The following is a 25,629-nucleotide window of genomic DNA, read 5'->3' on the forward strand; positions in this document are numbered from 1 at the left end:
GCAAGCTACATTGAACACTTAGCTCGAACATAGTATGGCTTCTGATTCATCAGTCTTTTTATCGGTAATTTTGAAGCTACTGCCTTCTGATTCTAATAAACAAAAAGACATTAGCAATTTGGATCTTGACCTTCTTCCCTGTGAATGGAACAGATCTCAACCGTGTAAAGGCATGCTTTTATAGTGCAACAATTCAAAATGAGTTAATGTCAAACAAAGAGTTACATTTCTGTAAGTGTGCAAGATAAAGCCTATCATCTGACATATCAAATTTCTTCATATACTCAATCTTCTGAATCATGCATTTCACTTGCCATTTGATTGTGGATATCATGGAATTGAAAAATATAATCTAATTTATAAACTTTTGGAAACACGAATTTTATGGCTAGAAAACTGGGGACTGTTGTTAAATATTACTTATTCAGTCATTACTTGTCTAGCAAAGACTGACTTAAGCATACACATCACAGTAATGCTATTTCAATTATACTGTGTCTGGATTCTTCGAGTAATAATCAAACCTCAAAAAAATTGAAGACTGTTATGCTGAAATAAATCATTTCATATGTTTAGCCAATCTGATTAAATCCCATACAGTATCAGTCCCATTTTCTGGTTTTACTTTCTGTACATGTTTCACAGAGAACAGTTCTCTATAATTTGATCTGTTTGAGATACCATATTAAGCCAATACATAATGTATCAAGCTTTCCCTTCACTTAAATATTTTTCAGATTGATGGATTTTCACAGGCATATGTTTCTTCGCTGTGATGGAATTATAACAATCTCACATTTATGCAACAAAACTTTTAATACACATAAATACTATAAGAAGGTGGATTATAGCTGATTCAACGCTTGAAGATGATTTGAAGAACCATGCCATCCTGTAACTATGATTTCTATTAACAGCTTCATTTCTTTATCTTTTCTGGTACATGTCCTCATTTCCTGTATTTTTTTTTCAGGAGTTAATGGAATTTGTGGCACAACCTCAACAACTTCCAGATCTTCCTCCAACAAAACTTTCTTAGACGCATCTAGATATGCCCTACTTAAATGTATCAACAAAATGCATCAGTTTTCCTTATGTGCAACAAGGGTTGGGTGAACAAAGCATTTTCCCTGGATGCCATCTTGGTGGAGTTGCCAAATATAATAGCTTACAGGCAAGTCAAACTCATTTAATACTAAACAGCAGAAGGCTAATTAACACTTTTGTTTCCTGAGATCTTCTAAGCTATGATATGATATCACAGAGAGCTTTTCTCCAAACTCCTCTACTGAAACACATGTCATTAGACTCCTAATTCCTGATAAATGATGTCAGTTACAAAAATGTAATATAGCATAGCTATTTGATAGGCAACTCTCTATACACTGGTATTCATATCAAAGGTATGTCTGGAGATGCTAATTTTATACTGAATGTTGATGAGAAAATGTATTTTGTTTCTCAAAACATACTAGTTTTATTATCAAACAAAGAAATACATCTCTGGAAGTGTGCACAATAAATGTGAGATATCACTAAGGGAATAGTTCACCTGTTCAAGAGCTTTCCAATGATAACTCCTAAAGGAATACCTTACTCAGCAATGGCTATGCTCCTGTAATACTCCTGGCTAGTTTCTCATGACATCAATCAACTGTTCTTTTCTGTTATATTCTCCTTGTCTTACTTTTATCAAATAAAAATACCACAATGGTTTATTTTAGTCATGTACCAAACTGAGTTCATATTACTGTCTTTAGTAAGGTTTAGGAAATGTAATGTTTTCTGTTTTACATTCTCTTTTTGTAAATTGAGATTGTAGGCAACTGTTAAACTTTTTTTATATTCTTTGTAAATCTTTGTAATAATTTTTGTAATCTTTTTGTTTACTATTGTTATGGAGCTTTTCTCTCTGGGTCTCGTGGAAAACAGGCAGCTTGCCCAACCGGACGCTACCCGGTTAACAAAGATAAGTAAGTAAATAAATATATAAATACTTAAATAAATAACGAGGCAATAGTATACTGCTGTTTCATGATATTGTCAACTATATGCAAATTATGCATATTCTAATTTCAAAATATTTCAAAACAAGTCTAATCTACAAAACCACTTGTGTTAGATGGCAGATGTTCGTGGCAACACAGAGAACCTTGATGTTTTGTATAAGATGCCACTATTTGTTCACCTGTAGTTCACACAGCTTTTATGAAATGAGTGCAGTTATGAAAATTTGGGTAATAGTCACAACTGCTTTACCAAAAGAACATTTACATCTCAGAGTCTTTACACTACCCACTATACTACGTCATTTTTTACTAACACTCACTGCTTGAATACACACCCCAATATGAAAGTATCACACTCTATTTTTGCATTATTAATGTAAACAAGGAAATGTGTGACATTTTTTCTTAACTTTTTGCAAACACTCCTTAGTAGCTCCATCTCTAGAAATCCCATGCTGACCTTTTCACTGTCATGCTTATGAAACCATGTCAGCTTGTAGATGTCTTACGTATACATCTTAACCAGGACTTCAGAAATTAGACTTTGAAAACAGTGACGAGTATACTCACTTCAGGAGTACAAGAAAGTCTCCTGGAAAGAAGAGTATACTCTTACAAGATACACATAAACATTACTTTCCTGATAACTGTATTCGTGCAGAAAGCAATGAGTTAAGCGAGTGTGTTCACTTAATAGACAGCTTGTAAACTAACTGTCAGACTGTCTTGCTTTTTGTAAAGGCAAAACTTACCTTTAAAGAAGAATAATCAGCTTACAACGCTCTCCACTGTGATCTCTTAACAGATTTTAAACTGTCAACCTTTTTTTAATGGTTGCGAGGAATAGTAGTACCAAATTTGTGTGTGTTACCCAGGACTCTTGAATTCCCTTTCTACAGCTCTGCCTCTGTAGTGTATCATAACATGAAGTGTCAGTAATACTCTTGGAAGGTCCAGAGCTACCTTCTGCAGTAACTTTCTGAATATATTTCACACAGGTTTATGATCTCTCTTTTCCTCTCTCTAATTTAATACGTTTCCCCATACACATAGCCATGGAATTTCTGACATTCAAACACCACAACTAGCAATTCCTTTTCAGTCTACACATATCAAGTTTGGAGTTCTGTCAATAATGTTTAATAAACAGCTAGTTGGCCATTTTACATTAATGCTGCTCATAGCCCTCTCTAGCTTGCATCCACTTGAAGCAGTACAAGTAATTCTGCATCAGAAATGTAAGTGTAGGTATAGCAGTGACCAGTCTAATAACTCAGAACTTTTGGGTTATTTCTCAAACTCTAGACTATACCTTGCTCAAGTTGCTTTCGTAGAAGTATAGTTGCATCTGAATAGCAAAGTGTGAAATTGTGTGCTGTACCATCTTCAAGAATCCTACTGAGGGTTTGTCTATTGCAGCCTGCATACCTAGGACAGCACATATCTTGTCTCCATCTGGTTGTAACCAATTAGCTATAATATGTGACATGTCAATAGCACACACAGCTTTAAGTTTCAGACCTTGCTGTCAGTCTGTCTAGCAAGTTAAGCAGTCTAGTATGTTGTTGCCTGGTAGCAGTGCAGTTGAATTGTCACAGACTATATTTACCAAACTTTCCAAACCTTCAATCATTTCAATTTATTTGTTATAAACACAATTCAAACAGATTTTACCCAAATGACTGTATATCCTGAGTAGGTGAAAAGGACACAGACTCGTTTAGCCTGCAATGTAGTATTATTTTTCTTACTGCATTCCATTGCATTACATTCTACGCCAGAATCAAGCAAAATCAAAGTAATGCAGTTTCTCTTACTATTTATAATTTCAGCCTTTTTTGTTCTGTAACCTTTGTTTCTGATTTTACTTTGCACAGTACTCACAGAAGTCATCATAACAATAATCACAAGCATGTCAGATTTCACATCAATATCACAATATCTGTCGCATTCATTTCCTTTTTTTTTTGAATTTTTTTCTGTTAAAGCATATTTTCACATAATGTCCTAATGAATCCCACATCCTACTAACTTGATATTTTGCTTTAAATTGATTCTTTTCATGTTTACTGCCAAAATATATAAGTTAGGTGCAATTCCTTGAAACTGATTTGGAGCTAGCTGCCATCTTGGGCAATGTATTTTGCTGCCATATATAGAACAGTCAATTTTACATTTTTTAGCTTTGTTTTTACCTTACTTTTAGTTTCTGTAACACTTCTATGCCTCCTGTCAGTGACTGTTAACCGTATATTTAAAAGTTCATTCATAAGGCATACACCAATGTTTTTTTTTTCAAGTTTATGTTTGTCTCTCTCAGCAGCTCGCTTCTTATGTAGTTAAGTTATATTACATGTAATTCTGTCACTGATCAAAGAAATATATAGTTTTCCAAATTAACAATCCTGCGTCCTGTATCTCTGATAGTTGTGTTAGGATTAACAATTTTGTCTGCTGCATTGTTTCTTGTAAAACGTAATAGTGTGACATAGGGTAGGAATGTCTTCAGCACAAAGTATGAGTGGAAGCTAGTTTTTAGTACTGTCAGACTGCTTTTCTCCTCATCAGTTTGTTAGAGCAAAGCTATTAAATACCTTGTTGACTTCCTCACTTGTGATATGAATGAAAATGGTACACTTGAAGTTCTTGGGTATTTTCATAGAAACTACTCAAAGTAAGATACAACCTTAATCTCTGGAAACAGGACTTCTATTTTCTGTCAGGTCTCCCTGTATTTTCAGAGCAGCTGGAGGTTAAACTGTCATAAATCTAAGCCAGAAATTAAAAACAATCTTCTCCTAAACTGATGAAACAGTTATGCACACATAAACATGATGAAAAAAGAAGTTATGTACTCACCACAGCATTCCATCTAAGTTGTTGACTTCATTCATCTTCATCCTGTGGGTTCGGACCAGAGAATTGTATTCAACTTGGCCATATACTAAAACTCTAGGATCTGAACTCTGAGCTCCCCCCTACCCATTATGCCCCTCATCCCCTCAGATCGAGTTTGCTGCTGTCTCCAACATGACTATTTTCAATACAGATAAAAAGAAAACTAGAAAGCACTTCAGGAGCTCAAACAGGTAAAAAAAAATTAGTACTGTCATGATATCCACCAGGTACTAATTCATTTGGAAGGAAGATGGAGGGAGGGAAGGTTGAAGATGAATGAAGTCAACAACTCATACAGAGCATTATGGTAAGTTTATCTGAAGTTCTTGGTTTCATTCACTCTTCAACCTGTGGGACAGAGTTTCCAGCTACAGTAATCTTGGGAGGCCCTCATGGAAGGATATTCCAGAGCATCACAGAACCAAAGGATGCCTTGTTTCTGGAAATAATGTCCAATTTGTAATGAAATCTGAAGGTATGAGAGTATGTCCAACTGGCAGCTGCACAGATATCATCAATGGGAACTTTAGACCAAAAGGCTAAGGATGTGGACACAGAACTCATAGAATGGGCCTTAATTAGAAAAGATAAGGAAAGTCCTTTGGAAGAATACAGAAGACAAATACAGTTGGTGATCCAGTTGGCCAACGTGACCTTGGAGAATGGTTTACCCAAATTAGTCTTTAAAAAGAATACGAATAGCTGATCAGACTTTCTGAAATGTTTTATTCTGTCTAAATAAATGCTTAATTGTTTATATACATCCAGCATATGAAGTTTATAGTCTCCTTTGTTTTGAAAGTTGGGGAAAAAAAAAAACTAGAAGACTGATGACCTGATTGATGTTCGCTTCAGAAACAACCATGGGCAAGAAAGAAGTATTAGTACACAGAGTAACTCTATCTTTGTGAAAGATCAAATACAGTGGCTTGGATAATAAGGCTTGAAGTTCAGACACCCTTTTAGCTGAGGTGATGACCACTAAACTAAGAAGGCGGTTTTCTGAGATAAGTATTTTAATTCAATTTTCACTGAAGGCTCAAAGGGTGGCTCAACCAAAGCTTGCAAAACCGTCGTGAGATCCCAAGGAGTGGAATTTTTAATTGGCGGGTGAAGCAGAAAAGTACCCTCAAGGCCAAAGAAGATGAGTTTTCCCCAATGTGAAAGCTGGAAATGGCTGGCAACTGAACCTTCACAGTACAGAAACTAGCTCTGTTATGGAACATAGATGCTAACAAGTCCTGGATGGCCGGAATAGGCACCGTAAAAGGGTCTAAATGGTTTTGATGGGCCCAAAGTGAAAATATTTTCCATTTGCTATTATATATTTTCTTGGTAGAAGGTTTATGTGCCGCAATCAAGGTATTTTTCACTGGGGATGAAAGCCTGGGTGTTCTAGCCATCACTGAAATTGGAGCAACCAAGTGGTCAATTTCAGGCTCCAGAGATCTGGATGGGTCTGTCTTGACAGAAGATCTGGAATGGAATCCAGAGTCCACAGCAGACAAACCAGATGAGACCAAAGGGAGGGAAACCAAACTTGCTGAGGACAAAAGGGAGCAATGAGGATTAGCAAAACCACCAAAACTGGAACAGGAGCAGAAAAATACCACGAAAAAGCCAGCAAAATCTTTTATTAAAACAGATCTCTAGTGCCTTGGCTAATACTACCCTTCAAGAAGTCAATGAGGATTACTTTGCACTTCAACCTCTAAGCTTCCTGCAAAAACCTGGGGATGAGAGGAAGAGGGGGATAAGTGTAAAGCAGACCGGGGGGAACCAAGCATGGACTAGAGCATCTCTTGGTGACTGTCCCTGATGTGGGACCAGGGCGAAGAACTTGTTGCAGTTTGTGTTGGAAGGAGAGGCGAACAGATCACAGCAAGGTTGACCCCATTTATGGACTTATGTTCGCCACTGAAGTACTAAGAGACCACTCATGAGGCATTAGAATGGTTCTGCTGAGCTTGTCCGCCAGCATGTTTAACTTCCTGGAATGTGCATTGCCACTAGAAAGGGTTGGAAGATATCGCACACTGCCACAACCTCATGGCTTCTCGACACAATGGGTAAGACTTGGTTTCTTCCTGCTTGTTGATATACCAAACAACTGACATGTTGGCTGTTTGAACTGCAATGGTCCTGGCAGGAAGAGAGGAATGAAGAGCTTGCAATGCCAGAAGCACCACTCTCATCTCCAGGACATTTATATGCAAATTGGTCTCAAGAAGGGACACATGACTTGGACTGTTTCACCCAGATAATGCCCCCCCACCTGAACTGGGAAGTGTCCATGGTCACTATGGCCCCTGGTGGAGGGAGGGAGGTTGAAGGGTAGACCTTGTTGGAGAACATCTCATTCGACCCACCAGAGAAGGGATTCCCTACATAATCGAGATAACTTGATTGGGTGACTTAGTGGGTGCAACAGTAAAAACCGCTGGACCGCCAGAGTCCATTAAAGTACTCTCATATGAAGCTAAGCTACTGGAACAAGAGTGATGATGTCAGCCATGGAACCCAGAGCCCTGAGGACAAGACCTGCCAGGGAAACAGGAATATCCAAGACCTATCTGATATGGAGTCTTAATGTGGAAATCCTGTCTGGAGAAAAGTTAGCTAAGTAACGTGTTGTGTCCAGACAGGCTCCAATGAAGTCTATCAGTTAGACTGGTTGAAGTTGTGACTTCTTCAGGTTGATGGAGATGCCCAAGGTTGACGTTAGCTGAAAGAGATATCCCTGGTTTGGATGAGTCAATGCCTGGTGGCAGCACTGAGGAGCCAGTCGTCCAGGTAGGGAAAAACATGGAATCTTTGCAGTCTCAAGTGAGCTGCCACTACTGCCATGCATTTGACAAACAACCTGGGGGCTGAGGTGAGTCCAAAGAGGAATACTCTGAACTGGTAATGACTGGCTCCCAACTGAAAGCGAAGAATCCTCCTGAAGTACCTGTTCATCTTGATGTGATAGTATGCGTCCTGGAGGTCTACAGAACATATCTATAAGTCCTTCTGCAGGAAGGGCAGAATGGACTAAATCATGACCATTTAGAACTTTGATTTGGCTACTCATTTCTTGAGGTTGGTGAATTCCAAAATGGGTCTGAAATCCCCTAGTCTTTTTGGGCACTAAAAAGAATCTGGAGTAGATGCCTGATCAAGCTGGACTTGGGGTAGACTTTGGATTACTCTTTTGGTGAGCAGCTGTGAAATCTCTAAGGGTGAAGCTTCCCTCTGATTGGGTGGATAGGGAGGGATTTTGAAAAAAGGGTATGGAATAACCTCTGGATATATTTGACACCCAAACATCATTTGTGATGTCTTCCCAAGCTCTTGGGTATAAAGATAAACACCCTGAGAGTGCCACCAGAGAATAGCAATCAGGCAATCCTTCAGGATCACTGACTGGGCCTGTCAGAGGAAGTATCTTGAGACCCATGATTCATTGGACTCCCCCTGCCCTGTGGGTAGTGTCTGCCACTGGCACCATTTCCACATCTGCCTCTGGAAGAAAAATCTCCCTGTGAATCCTGAAAAGGACCTTTAGATTTTTGAAACCACAGCTTTTTACCTCCATGCTGGTTCTTGAAAAAGGACTATTGTGAGGTAGCAAAGCAGATTCCGATGGCAGACAAGGTCTTTCCATCCCTTTCACTTTGTAAGTGTGTGTCTCTGACAGTCAGAGCAAACAAAGATGATCCATCAAAAGGGGTGTTAGTGAAGGATGTCTTGAAAGGTTCTGAGAAATAACACAGGTGCACAGGTGCAGCCAAGAATGGTGTCTAATAGCAATGCCTGACCTGGCCACCCTTGAGGTACCTTCTGCAGCATGAGAAATTAGCCTTATGGACGTGTTGGACATGGACTGCAGGGTGGCCCATTCTGGAGGAAAAGGTCTTTTGTTCCTCAGCAGTGTTGGACCCTGGAGCAGAACTAGAAAGTCCCTTGATTAAGACCCTCTGTAGTCTGGTTGCATGTGCCAAATAATTCAGTGTTCATAGGTTGGTACTGGGCTATCTGCCCAAAGGCATATATTAGTCCAGCCACGTTGTGTGGTATTCACCGCCCCTTTAGTAGTTCCCTAGACCCTTGTACTAGCAGCTAGTACCCTTGGCCCCTATCTAGTAGTGCTGTTGGTGTGATCCCTGGTGTGAACTTTCTGTTACCCATCCACTCATCAAGGTTCCTCTTGAAGTGTGATAGTGAGGGGCTCTGTCTTATGTAGATCGGGACCCTGTTCCATAGTAAGGGAAGTCTCTGCGAAGGGAATCTATCCCTCCAGCATGTTCTATTCATTGTTGTGTTGAGGTTTATATCCCTAGAGCGTGTAGCTCAAGTAGATTTGGTTTTGCTAAGATGGAGCATGTTCAACAATTCTGGGTTGGACATGGCTCTGTACGTTAGACAGAGATCGCCTCTGAGAAAGCAGTATGCAACAGAGAACAGTCTTAGCTTTTTCAATTGTACTGCATAGGGCAACTGTTTGAGGCCAGTAATCCTCTTGGTTAGGTACCTCTGTGGTCTCTCCAGCTGCTGGAGATGTCTAGCCAGGTACATTCCAATTGGTGCATTGTACTCAATAATGGGTCTGATGAGGGAAGAGTAGAGGGGCACCATTACATCCTTAGATCTTGATGCAAACCCTTTCGTGATCAGATGGGTCACATAGAAGGATTTTCTAACCACTTTGGCAACATGGTTATCAAAGGAAAGCTGACTATATACTTGGGTCCCTAGATCCCTTATTTCTTCTTCAGATTTCAGGGGATTACCCCCTATGTTGTAGTTTGAGGGTACTCTGTTTTTTCCAAAGGGGATTACTACGCATTTTTTTGCATTTAGCTTGAGATCATGGCTTTGACACCATGCATCAGTCTCATTTCTCATGATGCGAAAGTCACTGAAGCATACACCTGCTTACCAAATCTGTCCAAATCCCTAGACTCCCTGTTAGGGGGAGGGACAGTGGAGCTTTGTTGGGCCAGCTCCTTCTTGGTGGCTGCTGCAACCACCATGGCATCGACAGGAATAACCTTAGTCCAATGGAGTCTGTCTGCAAGGGTGCTCAGGATCTTGTCGGGGCACTTAGGGATGGGTTCCACTGTGTCCAGTTCCTTCCATACTCTGCAGAAAACAAGGTTGATAAGGGGATCTGCAAGGGGGGGGACAGCCAAGAAATAGATGGGCCCAACCAAAATGCTTCCTGAAACACAAATTTCTCAGGGTTTTGGACAGACCAACCACCTTTCTGGTGAAGAATTTCTATGATGTCTCCAAAGGATACATCTTCAGGTAGCGATCTAGGGGACCCTTCCCCTTCATCAATATTGGTGTTCTCAGTGAGGGATTCCAATGGTTCCTTTTGCAGTAACGTTTGCGAGGGACTTCCTCGGTCTGGTGCTCCAGGGAGGTGTCGGAAGACATGGAATGTTCCAAAGGGGAAACAGTATGGAAATCTTTCTAGGTAGGCTGTCCTGAAGGTGGCAGAACAGATGTCTCAGGCACAATCTCTTCTGAAGAGGGGCCGGGCTCTGAAGCAGGGAGAGTCAAGGCTCTTCTGGGTGCAGAGAGAACCCCACCCACCACCTCAAATGCTGAGGGAGATTGAGAATCTGAGGGCAACCCCAACAGAGCCAAAGCTGTCAAAGGGGAAGCTCCACTAGTCCCTGCCACCCCCAGATCTGAGTGTGGAGTTGGAGCTGAGCTATCAACAGGTGAAGCCCAAAGGGGAAGAGACAACTCTGAAAGCTTCATGGCTGACATCAGTCCCTCTGACCCGATGCCAAAGCTACAGCTCCAAAAAAAGCTCTGCTCTGAAACAGTTGGAGTCAGGCAAGTCAGGGAAGACGTAGGAGTCAAGGTAACTGTTACCTGTTGGCTCCAACGCCTTGACTCCAGATATCTTCGGGCCCGATAACGCCAAACCATGAGGTCGGATTGGAGAAGGAGATACTGGAACAAAAGCAAGGAAGTGGCTCACAGATCCAGATGGGGATGAAGCGGATAAAATCCCCAGCTGGATTTGTGCCTTGAAAAACTTCATCATCATCCTGTCTACCTTGGCTTTGGGCAGACTACAGGAAGACCTAGTGAATGAAGCAAGAGACGGTGGTCTGGAGACTGGTCTGGGAACCTTGACAATTGGATGGGAGAAAGGAAATTCACCCCAGGGATCACGTCAGTCGCCCTGCTAGACAGGGGTCCAGGGAAGTAAATAGTGTGAGAAGAAACAGCCAGGGAATTGTTATGGCTAGGCTTGTATAGGACCTAGGGCTGATAGCCTAGTACCAACCTATGAACCTATAAGAATGGGAGACTTCGGCATCGAGACAACCGGCTCTGGGGAAAAACTGCAAGACTGGTGTTGAGGGGAAGACTCTATTACAATCTGAGCTGAGTCAGTCAGTTCTGAAGTTTTAGAAGATTTCTGAGGCAGTTCACCAGTTAGGTGGGATCAGTCTGGTAACCGCTTCCATTCCTTGTGCTTTTCTGTGAGAATTTGAGCCCCTGAAGTAAAAGGCAATGCACAGGAAGGTGCAGTCAAAGGTAGGCAGCCTTTTAAAATAAGTTCATTCCTCCAGTCTATTAAAGCCCGCTAGTTGAAGCCAGCACAGATGGAGCAGGAGGAATTCAAATGAGAAGGCCCTACACATACCAGAAACTCAATGTGAGCATCGGACAGCAGGATCTTGTGCCTGCATGATGCACATTTCTTGAATCCCGCTAATTTAGACTCTGCCATTTTGAAAAAAAAATTTAAGCATAAACAGCAGAAGAAAAACAATATATTTATCTATTATATGTATCTTTGTTATTTATAGCACTTTGTGTACTGTGTATTTTTCTAGCTAGTTTCACTGTGGGTGAGGTATTAACTGGAAATTGTCCACTTTTATTAAGCATCTGTTGGGTTGTTTGTTTCTGATATCTTGTTGCAGTTAAACTCTTTTTTCTAGAGACTCCTTTAGCTGTTTAAAACTTTCATTTAAAGGCTCACTGCTGCTTTTCAGCTGTGAGAAACATTTCTGCAGTTTGTTTTTAAGCAGTGGGAATATTTGTAGCATTTCCATATTCAGGCTTGTATTTGGGCCTAGTGTTTGTGGAGGCTGTGTGTCTGAGCACATATTCACTGACATCTTGGTTTAGCCAAAGCCATCAGGCATTTCAGTGAGAGAGAATTGTTTGAGATCATTGGCTGACTGAGGTCACCTGGACTACAGCTTAGACTAAGCACCTCATTGGTTCTTTTGAGATTTCTTTCTTAAAAGCTGTCTCAGGTTTCAACTTTCTGTTACCTAAGAAGTTCAGTTGTGAGTGTTCTGCCATTTCACACTGAGCTGATCGAAGGAAGGACACTGAGGAAACTCGGAGCTATAATATATAACATTAAGTATCCTGTTTTTGTTTATTTTGTTCTTTATTTCTTTATTTATAGCACGTTGTGTACTGTGTATTTTTCTAGCTAGATTCACTGTGTGTGAGGTATTAACTGGAAATTGTCCACTTTTATAAAGCATCTGTTGGGTTGTTTGTTTCTGATAACTTGTTGCAGTTAAACTCTTTTTTCTAGATGCTCCTTTAGCTGTTTAAAACTTTCATTTAAAGGCTCACTGCTGCTTTTCAGCTGTGAGAAACATTTCTGCAGTTTGTTTTTATAGTTGGTGGCTTTGCAGTTGCCCGCCCCTAGTGTAAATTTGATCTGGGACCCTCCTCCCAGTCTAGTGTCATTACCTCATTCTACCCAGTACAGGGAGAACATTTGAGAAGGCCAATCAACTTAGTTTCTGCTACTCCTTTCTCTCTTTCCACTAAAAAAAAAAAAAAAAAAAAAAAAAAACTTTTTCTAAGCTTGTTTCCTGCCTTTCCTGTGGGTAGTCTAGCCTGGATATAGATTTGCTGTGTCCAGGACTATTTGTAGGCTTCTAGGGCCCAAGCCTTTCTGTGCTGGAGGGAAGCCTTCTAGCTTAATTTTGTTTCTTAGAACTAGCCAGTTTTCTGTTTCAGCACTTGTTCAAAACTTATTGTAAGCACTAAATAAGCTACAAATTACTACAGCACTCAACTTTCCTCACTGTCTAGAGGAAAACAGTTTCTAGTACTTAACAAATAAGCACCTATCCAGGCATGTCTAAGGATCAGCCCCCGGTGTTTTCTCCTGTCTACCTGATGAATCTGGGCATCTCGGGGCAATGCAGTAATTGCCTCATGTACACAGACAACCCTCTTCTCCTACCACCCAACACTACAACCTGTGAGAGATGCACTTATATAGCCAAACTGGAAGCAAAGCCCTCTTCACCCAAGACTGGACTAGACAGTCAAGAGGAGAAGGTAAACACTTGCACCACACCACACTCAGCACATAGTCCCTCAAAACCTACACCACCAAAACACACACATAGAAACACAAAACACACACCTACATTCGCGCAGGCTCCCCGTAAAAACCTGCACAAGCAACAGAGACCTACAAAGCAGAAACACAAGCAACCTCCACCCCCAACACAACCCAAATGACACATAGCCCACAAACTCAGTGTGCCACTCAACCACAGCCCATAAGGCATAACAACGTACCCAACACTCTAGTCATAGGTGACTCTATAGTCAGGCACACTGATGTTCCACTCACCAGGCTAAACAAGGAGAAAGTTACTGTCAGCTGCCTGTCGGGTGCCAGGATCCGCCACATAACGCATGCACTCAGGTCACTCCACAACAAGTACAAATATGACTCTGTCATTGTCCATGTTGGTATGAATGACCTGAGATGTACCTCCTTGGACTACATGTAAAGGGACATGGAGGAGCTGTCCGATCTTGTAGCCCAGGCAGGTATGACCCTAGCCCTGAGTAGCATCCTGCCATCACCCAGAATGATACCACAGTACAAGGACAAAATGATTGACTTCAACAATTGGCTAATCTTCTGGTGTCATTCTAAGGGGATCCAGTATCTGTCTGCCTGGGATGACATGATCAACAGGCCACGATGCTTTGCCAGAGATGGCCTGCACCTGTCGCCCCTGGGATTCCGTATACTGGTTAAGGCTCTAGCCACCCCTATAGTGCCTTTTTTAGGCAAGGTTCAAATGACAAATTCTCCACCCTAACAGGTACAGGCAAGAAGAATCTGAGGGTATTGCTACTCAATGCTAGAAGTCTAAACCACAAAATGCACTCTCTCGAGGCACTCCTTAAAATGGAGAACATCGACATCTGTGCAGTGAAAGAGACCTAGTTCAAGGCTCCAGAGAGTACCGCTGCATTACTAGGCTATAATTCATACCACACCTTTCGGCCACCTAACCTGGACCGAAACACTAAAGGCGGAGGCTTGTCCATATTCAGTAAGGATATCCACACCTCCAGGCTAGTTGCTCAGCATAATGCATCCGAGATTATCCAAGTGCAACTAACTCTGGGCAAGACCGCAATCCAAATTGTAGCTTGCTACAGATCCCCCACCATGCCCCAGGATTCCCACTCCTCATTTCTTAATACACTGGAAAATATTAGGGTACAACCTAACACCCTAATAATGGGTGATTTCAACTACCCTACCATTAACTGGGAAAACTACTCATGTACCAACTCTTGTGCTCAACGTTTTCTGGAATTCATAAATTCCAATGCCATGGATCAACTTATCCACACCCCCACCAGGGGCAGCAATATCCTAGACCTGGTTATTACCAATATGGGCAACCGGTGCTCCACACCAGAGGTCAATTCCTCGTTGGTCAGATCCGACTATAAGCTAATCACCCTAGACATCCACATCTCTCCAACACCCCCCATTAGGGAAACCACAGTAAAATATTTCTCCAAAGCCAACTTCACGCTTCCTAAGACAGAAGTGGCACACTTCACGACACCCATGCTGACGGACAATAGAGATATGACTGCTGAATCCTACACAAATGCACTTTATAAGCACTTACATGAGTGCATGGATCATGCAATCCCTAACAGAACCAAGATGCTATCCTCCAAAAAAAGGAAGCCAATCTGGTGGTCCCCTGCCATAAACAAACTCTACAACAGAAGAAAGAAACTGTTGCAAAAAAGAGTAAAATCCCATGATTGGAGAAACTCCCTGGTCAGCTTCAGTAAGAAGCTGAGATCCCTCATAAAATCCTCCAAAGCTAGTTATGAAAACAAAATCGCCACTGACTCTAAAGACAACCACAAAGCATTCTATAGCTATGTCAATGGCAACACTCAGATCTGCTCTGAGTTACAGCACAATGGCACTAAATATACAGAACCAACGGATATTGCCAACATCCTGGCAGATAGGTTCAGTGCTAACTTTATCCCTCTGTCATCCCCTAAAGGGCCCATCTCTATACCAGAAGAATGCAAAGTTCCTGTAATCATGTCTGCACAGGTAAAAAAAACACACTATCCAAAGCCAAGAACACAGCATCCATGGGACCTGACGACATCCCAGGCTGTGTTCTACGTGAACTACAGAACGAACTGGCACTCCACCTAAGTACCATGTTCAATCATAGCCTCACCTCAGGCTATGTGCCCACTGAATGGCGCACAGTGACAGTTATCCCACTCCACAAAGGGGGAGCCACCACAGACACCGGAAACTACCGCCCCATTAGCCTAATGAGCCTGGTCTGCAAGGCTATGGCGCGTATCATCATGGAACTTACAAACAATGACATTGGTAATCTCCAAACTCAGGACCCCACCCAGTTCGGGTTTGTAAAAGGCAGATCATGTCTCCTAAACCTGACAGACTTCTTTGAAGCAGTCACCAAAGCCGTAGATGAGGGTAAGGTGGTTCACACAGCCTATCTAGATCTCGCCAAGGCTTTTGACACCATCCCCCACTCTGGAATTATAGATATACTCACTAAACTAGGTATAGATCCCTATGTCACAAGATGGGTTGACAACTGGCTCACTGACAGAACCCACACTGTGAAAGTAGCAGACTCCAAATCCAGCTTCAGACCAGTGACAAGTGGAGTACCACAGAGTTCAGTCCTGGGTCCTCTCCTGTTTGGTATCTACTTTTCTGAAGTACAGGCCAACACAGAAGGTCTTTGGCTAATGAAGTTCGCAGATGACTGCAAACTAGGAGCCATAATCAAAACTCCAAAAGATGTGGACATCCTACAAAAGGGCCTTGCTGAGACAGATGCCTGGTGTCAAAGCCATGGCCTCAAGCTCAATGCCAAAAAGTGCATTGTCATTCCTTTTGGTAAACACTCAGTACCCATGAACTACCACATAGGTGGTAGTCTACTTAACACCGAAAGTGTGATAAGAGACCTTGGGACACAGGTGGACAGTAGTCTCTCCTTTGATAATCACATCGCCACAGTAGTCAGGAAATCCTTCTATGTGGCACACCTCATCACAAAAGGCTTCTCATCCAGGAAAAAAGAGGTCATTGTTCCCCTCTACTCATCACTCATTAGACCCATTATAGAGTACAATGCCCTTTTGGTATGTACCTCACAAGACATCTACAACAACTGGAAAGGCCACAGAAATACCTCACAAAGAGGATTACCGGCCTCAAAGAGATGCCCTATGCAGACCGTCTCAAAAAACTGCAGCTTTACTCCATTGCATATCGCCTACACAGAGGCGATCTCTGCCTAACACACAAAGCTATGTCAAACCCAGAGCTTTTAGACATTTTAGACATGCTCCACTTAAAGAAATCCCAATCCCTACGAGCTACATGCTCTAGGGACCTAAACCTCGTCACCACAATAAACAGAACATGCTGGAGGGATAGATTCCTGTCCCAGAGACTTCCCATACTCTGGAACCAACTACCTATCTATATCAAACAAAGCTCCTCATTAGCACTGTTCAAGAAAAATCTTGATGATTGGATGGGAGATAGGAAATTCACCCCGGGGATCACTTCTGGGGCTCTGCTCGACAGTGGCACAGGAAAATAATTTTCTTGGGTGGCGAAAGCCAGGGTACCTTTGGCTAGGCTTATATAGGCCCTAGGGCCAATAGCCTAGTACCTACCTATAAACCTATGTATGTGTATATATATATATATATATATATATATATATATATATATATATATATAAAATTTGTTTACATAGGAAGAAAAAAGACAAACACAGAAAAAGGGTAGGGAGAGGAAACAGTCAGAAAACGTTATACATTTTTGAATTAAGGAATAATTTTAGTCTAGAAAGGAAGAATAACAATAAGATATAAAGTTATTAATGTCAGCAGATAAAGTATTTTTTACTCGCCAGAAAAAAAAAAAAAAAACAGAGGAGCTCAGAGAGTTGTAATCACAGTGCTAGCAGATGTGTGACAATCGAGATCTGAGGGGATGAAGGGACAGCAGGGCATTATGGGTAGGGGAGGTGCTCAGAGTTCGGATGCTAGAGCTTTTGTGCAAATCGGATCTGATTCTTGGATATGAACCCACAGGTTGAAGACTGGAGTCAACAACTTCAGATCATATATTTTCATTGTTTTCTATCTAGCAGCTTGTCATCAGGCTAAAACAAATACTGCAAGAGGACTGTTGGCAAAAGCAAAATAAAAGAACTTATGTAGCTATAATGGCAGAATTTTTATAAGTAAAAGAAAATGATACTCAAGTTGGAGTAGTTAGTGAAGATAAAGTGTGCAGCTGATAAGAAAATGATGTCTTCTATTTCAAGAAAAAAAAAGCTGATACAAGTTTTTCATTTAAGTCCATATAATAATAGCACTCCCATGTCTTCTGACACCATGTTTGGCCTTCTATACTAAAGTTCTGACAGAGGCACTAGCAGTTATTATTTTATTTATTTGTTGTCGTATTACTTTGAAAGTCCGACTAGGTCGAAGCCCATTTTCAGAGGAGGCCCAGGGAAAAAAGCTCCAAAGTTTTACAAAACATTTTAAGGATAATAATTTTGCAAGCTTCAAATTAAACAAAACATCTGCAGTTTAAATAATTATAACAAATTAGACATGATATAAAAACATTGGTTAAGAATTTATACAAGGTATATGACAATCATTTAATATTTAGAGAAATTTTAGACAGTTTGTAGAGAAATTAAAGGTAAGTTAGTCAAATACAAATAGGAATTGCAATATGAAGTGAGGGAAAAACAGGCTTATGGTTTATTTAGAGAGAAAGTCATTGAAGAGAATTAGATAGCAGTAAGGAAGGGAAGAAGGGATAGTAAGGTGGTTTAAGGAATGAAACAGTACTTGTTCACCATTATCCTGGCTTTAAGCAAGAACAATACCAGATTTTAGCTAGGAAGTCTTACAGAGTGTTTCTGAAAGATGGGAGGGAGGGAGAGTATAGAACTGATGGATAAAGGTAAAGATTTCCAGGCCTTAGCAACCTTGTACAAGTACAGACAACATCCAGCAGATTTGCTAGGTTTGTAGACAGAAGTTTTTGGTTACTAGATTGCAATGATGGCCTGGGGACACAGTTGTGCAGAATGTTTTTGAATGCTGGACAGGCAGATGGATGCTACAAAATTTTATAGGTGGTAAGATGTGATGTATATGCTAGCTGATGTGGCAGTTCTAATCATTTTAGGCTTTTTAGTGTTATACAGTGGTGGGTTCTGAAAGGGTTATGTACTGCAACTTTAGCAACTTTGTTATAGCATTTTTCAAGTTTTAATTTTTGTGAAGCATGGAGGTTAGCTAGAATGGGAGCACCATAAACAAGATTGGGGAAAAGATAAGTAGTGGTAAGTGTAGTTTTAGTTGCTTTGGTGAGAAAGTTATGTACCACAGCAGGCAATTATGTGAGATCTATCGCCTTAGCCATGAAGAAACATGACACACAAATGCTGCAAAATGAATGGCTTACCTGCATGAGCCCAAGCTCATTTGACCACATGACTCCCATCACAAAGTAACATTATTTCTTAATACTACAAAGACTGCAATCAGTATCCTTGATTCTATCACCTGAAACATAGCTGGTAATTCATCTGCAGGCTGCTTAAATGTCTCTACAGCAAAAATGTAAAGAGCATCCCCAACCATTTTTTGTCTCCTTGGACCTCACTGTTACTGGCCCAGCCCCCAGTATGTCCATGCTGGGTCTATCAGCTAACCCCCAACCCCTTGGACTTACTCCATATTGTGCCGGGGCTTGTTGTGTTCCTGAGGGTGTCTGAGGGACTGAGATAATCTGTAATTCCACCAAGAGGATAGTTATGTTTATGACCTATCCACATCATTACTCTACTCTTCAAACTCATTGATTACATCGAGAGCAAACACGCTCTTGGGACCACGTCTCCCCTTGAAGGAGCATATCAATGAGTACCCACCCACCTGGAATGGCATGCACATCCCTTCCATGTCACTCCATCAGTCATCTGAGTCACTGTTTAACTACTGGGAAGAAGTCAGTGATTTATTCCTCTATGCCATAGCAGCGATTTGGTGATAATCTACCTTGATCAGTCAGTTCAGTAGAATTCTTTCATGTATGGAACTTCTAACATTGCCACAGTTTAGATAAGCTTGTAACACTTACATCTCAGCATTTTGGTCTACCATTACCAGAGAATAAGACATATGAGATGCTCGACTCATGTTTGTCTTGTTTGGCTGGGCAGTTTAGAACTGAAAAGAGTGGAGTGCACCATGTTCAGCAAGAGTTGCTAAAAGGATTTATACTGCCCATCAATCAGGACCAATCTGAAAGCACCTTCAACTACAGTCCTCCAGTGCTCATTACAATAGATAACATCTTCTTTAAAGATAAATTTAATGCTGCATTTATGTAAATCTATGTAAAGCCGTATACTTTTTTTAACAAATCACAATTTTTTTGCATGATTGTTATTCTGATTTTTTTCTGCAAAATGCCAGTTTGCACAGATTTATGCATTTTTTTAAATCTTTGGGAATCTTAGCACTGTCAACAAACAATCACTTACTCCAAATCACATTGCCATAAAAAAGCTTCTCGGTATTGTGGTTGAAGGTTTGTTAATCACATCACGTAAAATTAAAATATTAGCAGAATATCTTAAAACAATTGGTGCAAGATCTTACCTCTTCCAGAGAACATATAAGGAGAGATTTCCAGCAATCTGTTGATCAATCTGGACCAGAACCCCATTGGAAAGTAAGGCATCTCATACAGCCTTATTGTAAGTTCGGAATTCTCACAATGAGGGAGTTCAATCACTGGTCTTTGATCAGGTAAGCTAGCAAACAGAATGTAAAAGAAAGCATTGCTGTGATCAGTACATACTGCCATCCTGCACAGCTATTATACAGCTCAAGTCTGTAAGTCATGATGTTCTTATGTACTATAGTATGACTTTTATATAATGGAGACATTCTAAAAATCAGTTATTTCTGGAAAAAAATTTATTTTTTATGCACACATATTTTATTGTTATAGTATATTTTCTAGTTGTATTTAGTTGTTATATATAAGCAGCCTTAATAACCCTAGGACATCTCCCCAAAAGAACAAGTCATTACAGAAGCTAATCCAGCAGTAAGAAGGCATTCTGTTTCTACCACAACGTCCCCAGGAAAGGCTCATGCTGTCTTCAGGCTGTGCCTATGGAAGCTGATTGACTCATTAAGCATCTCAGTACCGAGTCTTATATGATCTCTTTGGTCCAGTATATGTCCCAAAGACCACAGTGCTTTGCCATCCTGCCCCCAGAAAAGGAGTCTAAAGCTTTGAATGAGTGTGGCAAAAGAAACCATCATCCACTTATTCCATAATGTCAAATTCCAACCAAAAAGAGTTTTCTAAACAATACTATGTTTGAAGAGTACAATAATTTTAAGAGCTTTCTGGTTTTTGTAGTGGAAAGTTAGGTGCAGAAATTGAGGGGTTGAGATTTGAATAAAGCACTGGAGTAGACAGAGAAATTAGATTGCATCTACAGTTTGCTGCAGATAAGCCTCTAGGCAGGTCTCATGAAAATATTAATATTGTTTTCTTAAAATGCCTTTCTTAGGACACTGCTGTGGCTTTGTTCATTAAATATTCATGAATATTTACGGTAGAGGTTGTCAGAATGTTTTGTAAATATATTACTCAAACATGTCAAATTACATGCTGATGAAGTTTCACATATGCAAGGCATGAAAGCTATCAGTTTTTTAAATAAATTACATTTTCATATGTTTTCCAAAGTTGCTTGTTTTGAATTCTGGAGTTTTACTCTGGTTTGGGGAGGCTCTTTTTTAACTTTTTTGCTCACTGTGTTACACATTTTGATAATGAGAATAGTTCTGGTTTACCTCTTCCATCAGCCTTTTCATTACCTACATAAACTAATCAGTTTGGCTGTATTTTGCAGAAACTGAATCATTTTCTAATGTAGACACAACACTCACTTGAGGGGCTCATAGCAGATGGTACTGGTAGTGGTTCTATACATTTGTTTCAGGCCTCAAGAAGTAAAGAAGGAACTTTCTGCATCCAGACTGATTACTGATGACGGTAAGATTATGGAAAACTTGATCTATTAATACATTTGTTTGTGCTTAGGGGTATCCATCATGATGTTTTTTTTTTTTTTTTTTTTTTTTTTAGTGTGTCCTGTTTAGAAAGCCCATATTTGTGAATAACTATCGCCATTATCAGAGTTACCATCTTACATATATTATGCATAATATGTTTAGAGGGAAGCTCATTACTGATTCCAAACTGATTACTGATCAAAATGTTATGTAAAAATAGAATTATTAATAAATGTATAGTGGTTATTCCAAATAGAGGAATGAAGTCTCCTCTTATTTTAAAGGCTGGGCTTCCTGAATTCAGTGCCCACATGACTGAAAATAATTATAAGTTTTGTAGTCCAAATTGAATGTATGAAAGAGGTAATTGTCGATAATTGGAAAGTTATGCTGGACAATAACTATTTGGCAAATGTTGTACAGGAACACCCTAGATTTGTATATGGTAAGATTTCCAATATTAAGTCATTACTTGAAAGGAATTATAATAAGGAATTACAATAAGATTGAATGCCTGTTTTTTAGTACATTTCTTTGTGTTTGTTGTAATATGCATACATTTGTTGATGTTGGTCTTTTCCTTAATCTTTTGAGCAGATCTAGGAACGTATATGCACAAAAAAGAGGAAATATGATAATAATGATGTTTTTCAAACAGTATGCTTGCAATAATTTTAATACTTTTTTGTTGTTGCTGCAGAAAAAAAATTGATGTAAGATTTGAATGGTGGAGATTTGAATAATACAATGGAAGTTGATAAAATGTAGATGGCAGCTACTGCTAACTGCAGATAAGCCTCTAGGGCTTAATGAAAATATTAATATATTTCCCTCAGAAGTGCAAAAGTGGTTTTATTCATTAATTACATGCAACTGTTTATGATGCATGTTTTAGATAGATTGTTTAGAGGCATACAGTTTTCTAATTGTTTTACTGAAGCATATTATGTTATGCAAACTTTAGTTCAGATGATGTTCGATATATGTGAGGAACAAAAACACAAAATGTACTTAATATATTTTGTTTTCCTATGTCTTCTGGTGCTGTTTCTTTTGTGTTTTGAAGTTTTACACTAGTTTGTTGTGGTTTTTATTTAATATTATTTTACTTTACAGAGTGGTGAAATAGTGAATTATAGCCATTATTTAATTCTTCTGAAAAAGAAATGACTCCCACAACTGTAACTTGACACAGCTCTACTGATACTAATAGTGTTAAAATACTGATCAAAAATGTAACCTGAATATCAGTAACTGCATGCCACAACTTCCAAACCAATAGCATGGTAATGGTCACGAGACTCATCTAGCCTGTTAAAAAATATCACGTTTAATCTCCCACCTACTTTTGCATACTTATTCAGTAAACCAAAATATGTAAATAACAAAAAATGAGTCAGCGGAAAGGTATCACTGTACCTAACTACGAAGATTAGAAGAACCACTTAAATCTGCTACTGCAGCAGCTATTAGAAAAGGAACTTAAAATTAACACATCATATTCCTGTAGAAAGACTGTGCCATTCTGTCTTCAATTGGTTTCTTCAAGGCAAAGGTGCAAAATGAAACTAGTTCACATTTTTGATCCATGTGATTGAATAACTAAATGCTTAACCAACCCACATCAAACGACATCACCATGGAGATTAAATGTAACTTTTCAACTATGTCATTTTATTTATTTACTTACTTTTTTTGTATTTTTATACACCTTTATTAAATTATCATTTAAGACATGGGAAAACATACATCAACTGAAGAAACAAACCACATTAACATTTTTTCCATTTACATACATTACACGTCATATCTTCTTTCTTTGTAACCATCAGTACATTACATAAATTGTTGAATCCCTCCCTTTCCATAAACCACACTACTCCTCCCTTTCCATAAACCACACTACTCTTCCTGAAAATGATTCTACATGTACTGTTCACCCATTTCCCATTTATTTCTATGTAATGTATTCCTTCCTTCCTTTTTCTAAAGAACTCTTTTCCAGTTCCTTTATCTCTTTTTTAATATTCAATAAATACTGCAAATACAGGTGGTTTAGACTTGAATTTCCATTTTCTAGTAACTCCTTTTGGAAGCAACAGAATTAAATGTAATAAGACCTTAGTATGTCTATGCAATTCTGATCCTGTGTCCCAGATGAAAAATCATTCCACAGACTGAGTACTATGCAGCAAAATAAAGTATGGCAACTCATTACACTCCCAAAACATGTCCCCAGTAATATCTATCCTCCGTATCACATCTCTAACATTTACTATTTACTTGAAGAAAAATTCTTTGAAGTCTGCTTGAGGTATAAAATACCTATGCAGACACGCAAAGATCCTAAGCATTCTGGACGTTGTTGCATACTTGGCAGCCATACATATGCTCTCCTATTTTTCTGTTGTAAATTGCTTATCCTCTCTCTCTCTTTTCCCAAGCTTTTCTAACCTCCTCCTATTCTTATAGTTACTCTTTGCTTTATCTTCATTAATTTTATATCCCGAAAAAAAATTCAAACTGTCTCAAAGTGCTCTACAACACCGAGATATACTTTTTCTAGACTGATCGGGTACAAAATAATACAATTTGCAAATAAAGACATCTTTTCTTGACTCCCATACCAATTACATCCTTGCATTTCTGAGTCTCTTCATTTCTTTGCCAATGGGTCTAAATATAAAGCAAATAACAAAGGGAAAAGAAGACCCCCTTTCCTGGTTTCTTTTTTCAAACACAACTTACCACACAGGATCCATCCCCACTTTAATTTTTGCCTCAAATCATTTACACATCCTCCTAATTAACCTTGTTATTGTATCAGGGAATGCAATTGCTTCCATTGCTACACTCATAAAATCCCAGCTACTCTGCTGAATGCCTTCTTTGCATCAAGACGCACCAACAACAGCAGTATTGTCTTACATTCTTCTTCCTTCTGGATTATCATTCTTCTATTAATTTTGTCAAATGTTTGCCTCCCCTCCATAAACCTATATTGATCTAAATCTACCAATTTTGGCAACACATTTGTCATTATTTCAGCTAGTATGGACATAAGCATGTTATAATCATTGTTTAAAATTGAAATGGATCTATATGAAACTGGGTCTGATGGGTCTTTATTGTCTTTAGGTAATGCAGTCATCATGTCTTTAGGTAATGCAGTCACCACAGCTTTCTTCCAAGATGTTTGTGCTTCCCTTTCTTTTGAAATACTATTAAACAAAATCTTCCAGATCTTTTTCACTTTCTTCCCTCCTGATTTTCAAATTTTCTCAAGAATACCATCTGTTCCTGGAGATTTTCCTGAAGATTGATAATACTTCCTATATTAACTGTTAGTTGTTGAGCCTCCTCTTCCACTAACCTTGATATAATTAAGTCTTCCATAAATGCTTCCATTTGTGCTCTTTCTTGATTTACTCATTTCTCTGCTTTACAGAAATTTCATAAAATTTCCAAAATATCTCAAACTTTTACAGGATCTCTGGTTATTTTTATAGACTCCATAAGTTTGGGAACAATAACACTTTCTACTTTCTGCTGCCTAAGTTGTTGTGCTAAAAGTTTTTGTGCTCTGGAGTTATTCTTAGAAAATGGTTGTTTAACAGCAATCTTTCTAAGCTCATGCATATTTTTCAGCTATTCCCTTATTTTTTTTTTCTGTAGCACTCTGCATTTTTTCCTCTTCTTGCTCTGTGAAATTCCCCTTATTGTGCAACACTTTAACCTTTGTCAACTCTCTAAGTAATTCCTATTATTTAACTACATCTTATTCTCATTCATTTCTAGCTTATTTTAAACACCATTTTCATATTGTCTGACATACCAGCTATAACGTCAAAAGAAATGTCTATCTTTCCTAATATCTCATGAATAATTTCCACTACCCATTACTTAAATTCCTTTTTAACAGGTAGTTGGAAAGTACCAGTGTCTCCTTCCTTCATTACTCTGCATTTTTATAATATTTTTTAATGGTGCATCATCTCAAATAGCTATTGGATAACTGTCAAAGCTTCCAATCAACTGCATATGTTCCTGTGAAATATAATTTCTGTCTAGTCTAGCCCACCTCCATGGGGAATATGTAAATTGTATCTGAGTTCCTACTACTGAATTCACATCTTCTATAACAAACATTTTCATATTTTTTTTTCAGAAATCTACCCTCTTTTGCTATAGTTCCTTTCTAGGTCCCCAATACATCTTCACTATCTATAAGTAATAGTTCCTG

The 25,629-nt window shown here is 39.3% G+C and overlaps 1 protein-coding gene across 1 annotated transcript in view; it reads right to left on the reverse strand.

Moving 5' to 3' along the window:
• Nucleotides 1-25,629, reverse strand: part of LOC122815022 (leucine-rich repeat serine/threonine-protein kinase 2-like) — a 2,570,681-nt gene that overhangs the window by 1,007,123 nt on the left and 1,537,929 nt on the right. The window contains 1 exon segment of the mRNA XM_044087274.1: nucleotides 19,950-20,104. Coding sequence (XP_043943209.1) covers nucleotides 19,950-20,104 — 155 coding nt within the window.

This window comes from Protopterus annectens, chromosome 11.part0 (genome assembly GCF_019279795.1).
Source record: "Protopterus annectens isolate FY-2018-M chromosome 11.part0, PAN1.0, whole genome shotgun sequence".
In the NCBI taxonomy this organism is placed as follows: Eukaryota; Metazoa; Chordata; order Ceratodontiformes; family Protopteridae; genus Protopterus; species Protopterus annectens.